This window comes from Cyprinodon variegatus, unplaced genomic scaffold (genome assembly GCF_000732505.1).
Source record: "Cyprinodon variegatus isolate N-32 unplaced genomic scaffold, C_variegatus-1.0 Scaffold627, whole genome shotgun sequence".
NCBI classification, from domain to species: domain Eukaryota; kingdom Metazoa; phylum Chordata; class Actinopteri; order Cyprinodontiformes; family Cyprinodontidae; genus Cyprinodon; species Cyprinodon variegatus.
The window spans coordinates 388,851-391,975 of record NW_015151080.1 but is presented as its reverse complement, the minus strand read 5'-3'; the positions used below and the strand labels follow the sequence as shown (position 1 = coordinate 391,975).

General features: G+C 42.2%; 1 protein-coding gene across 1 annotated transcript in view; it reads right to left on the bottom strand.

Annotated features, from left to right (window-relative positions):
- Nucleotides 1–3,125, bottom strand: part of LOC107096487 (brain-specific angiogenesis inhibitor 1-like) — a 218,576-nt gene that overhangs the window by 6,404 nt on the left and 209,047 nt on the right. Inside the window, exons 27-28 of the mRNA XM_015393149.1 lie at nt 846–881; nt 546–704 (exon numbers count right to left, since the gene is read on the bottom strand). Of these exons, the coding sequence (XP_015248635.1) occupies nt 546–704; nt 846–881 (195 nt within the window). The remainder of the gene's footprint in view (nt 1–545; nt 705–845; nt 882–3,125) is intronic.

Genomic DNA, 3,125 nt, shown 5'->3' with positions numbered 1-3,125 from the left:
TGTCGCTACAAGCATGCTTAGTGTGGGGGCTTGCTGAAGAGTCAATGAGTCGATGCAATCAGCTGGTTTTCCTTAGATAGAAAACTTTGAATCAATCTGACTGGATGATCTGGTGAACTGGAAAGTGACCTGAGATGACAGGATGTGAATTGGAGCTATAGAAATACACTGAGTAGAATTAAATGTCTCCAAGTCTCTCTCTCTGGCCTGCCTAAGGGCTTCTTGGTCTTTATGATCATTTTGTTCACTAATGTTCAATTGGGGCTGAATAACAGCCCCTCTGCCTGGAGACGAGCCTTTTTCCACGCACTGCTAATTTTCCTCTTTGCAAGTTTGTGTTTTTATTGTGACGCAGCGATGAGTCGATAAAATACTATCCGACATGCTCACCCACAGCAGAGCATCAAACCACCATGTTTAGTTCAGTTAAACTGGGAGATAAGTCCAGAGGTCAGTGGGCAGATTGTTAGAGGGGTGGGGGAACATTCAGGGCTGCAGAAGGGAGGGAGGGGGAGGGGGGGGCATAATAAAATCAAAGTGTTTACACTCATGTTGGTCTTGTCGCTGCCGGTAGAGGACACGCTCCATCTTTTGGCAGCTTTGGCGTCAACAGGTGGAGACTCTCTATCCTTGTCTGCACTCTGAATCTTCCTGCTGAGGTCCTGAAACATGTCCTGGTGCCGTTTCCGGGTGTGCATTATTTTCTACACGTTACGGACAATAAATAGAATAGACCATCAGTGCTGCTTTCTCTGCACATCACTTCTGAATCAATCTAAAAATAAAAGCTCCTCTTTGGGTATATGTTTAAGAATCTCTGTAGGAAGCAAAAAGACCAGAATTACCTCAAAGTCAAGCTCTGCATAGCGTGATTTTCGTCTCTGAGGGGGAGATACAGAGACAGACAGATTAAAATAGGTCCTTCATATCTGAGGCCTTATGAGTTTAATAGTGAAGCGTCAGTTTAGAAAAGGCCTTTTTTAGCTTAGAAGGGGTGAATCACGAGGGACGATGTTGGTAATTCTGTCCCCGCCGGCGTGAGAGAGCGGCCAATAGATCGGGAGGGAACGACCTTTAGGTCAGCTGTCCCACAGCCTGACCTCCAGCTGCAGCTGCAGCACCTTCTGCCCCGCAGCAGGCAGATGTCTGAGCCACTTTATGCTGATCGGGGGGGCGTCGGTCTGCGCTCCGAGCTCACTAACCTTTATGAAGCAGCTGAAAGCCGAGATGCTTCCTGTGATTCATTGCTTGTTATGAGAGAAAGCAGGCAGCTCTGGATGAACCAGAGTGATGAAGAAATGAAGTGTTGTGACAATAACTGATGATATTTGGGACTGGTTTAATAGTGTTTGGCCTCATATGGTGATGGTGGCTGGGAATCATTTCTCTCTCAGGCTGTGTTGGTTAAACATCACCAGGCACAATCAATTATTCCAGAAAGCAATTAGACTATCTAATCGTTCCTTCAGCTGCCGGTATTAATGATCAGTTCATGGAAAAGAGCAGATGCTGCATCATTCATGGCCGACGCAGGAGAAACAACAACAAAGTTAAATGTTTGGATCATGAGAGGCAGAAAAAAAGGAGAAAATGTGATGAAAAGATGATTTTTACGATGTTTACAGTCTGAATGCCTCCAATAATAACGATAAACTTTAAATGTTGCATCATTGAACCGTTTGCCCGATCAGAACAACAGTTACTGATCCAAGTGGATCAGCTGATGCTTTTAAAACTGACAAACATAGAAAATAATAAAAAAGGAAAAACTGTTTTATTTTCACACATCTGCAATGCAGCAAAACCTGAAATCTAAATGAGTCTTTTTTTTTTTTTGTAGAATTAGCATTTTTTTTCTTGAATTAGGGACATGATAAACTTTGCCAATGGAACAAGATGATTTACATCTAAAAAAAACTATTGCATTGTCTTATTTCAAGTACATATGATCTAATCATCTTATTTTAAAAGTAAAGAAAACTAATTCCATTGGCAAACGTCTCATTTATCTGCTCAAATGAGGAGTAAAAACACTGATTTTAAGAATATTTTGCGTATTTCTTTTTTTGCAGTGTGTGTTTTCCATCACTAGTTAGTGATGATTTGCCTCAGTGTGTTAAGTTACTGTCTGCATGTTTCAATGTTCTGTCTTAGTTCTGGTCCATCAGCACCAGCCAGCTGCCTGACCCAATCCGGAGGTCAAAAAGCAGCCAATCAGCCCACTTCCTGTCAAACACTGACGCCGCTGATTTAGCACCGGGTAGCTAAGCTAAGAGACGCAGAGAACCGGATCATTTCCAGGGCTGGTTCTAGTTCTGACCAGGACTGGGCAATGAATGGCCCCATGATGGCAGTTTAACATAACGCAATTTTCAAATCACAGAGCCCTCTGGGTGGCGGTGGAACATTTAAATTGGGTTTGTTGCCACATAGAAAGGTAGAGAGAGTTGCAGCTACAGATCTGTGAATGTAAGTGAAAGTAAACACTTTTCCATGCAAAGGTTACAGTGAAACTCTGAAACGATAAACTCTGGGCCAGCAAGATATCAAAAACTGAAAGTCTGGGGAGAAACATTGACTAGCTTGGGGTTAATGCAAAGGAAAATCAAAGTAAAACTGCATTATTGGTTCAAACTAATCGTAATTTTGATTTTTTTGGAAAATCGTTCAGCCCTAGTTCTGACTCCTTCTTTTAGCGGTTGACAAAATGTTTGATGGCCAATGTTAGCGCATTCTGTTGCTGTAAAATGCAGCTGAATCTACTTTAAAATAACTTCAAATATAGTAGCAGTCATTCAAAATGGCGCTTCATGATCAAACGGCAGGCGAATGGGAGCCAACTTCCTGCCACTGGAGTAAAGCCCTCCTTCTCCTGGGTCTGCTTCTCTTTTCACAGATCATGACAGAAAGAATATTCCAGTACAAAGATTGATGTTTAAAGCCGGTGTAGGTACCAGATTGACTCGGGGGCCTGCGCCTTTTGATGACGTCATGAGCGTCCGCCATCTTAAATGTGGCAAATCTGCAGTTTCTCAGTCACTTAAACAGTATCAGAGGGACTTTAATCTCTGAATATACTTTGTATTCGTAGTATTTTTGTTTTTGTAATATTACAAGTTTATTTT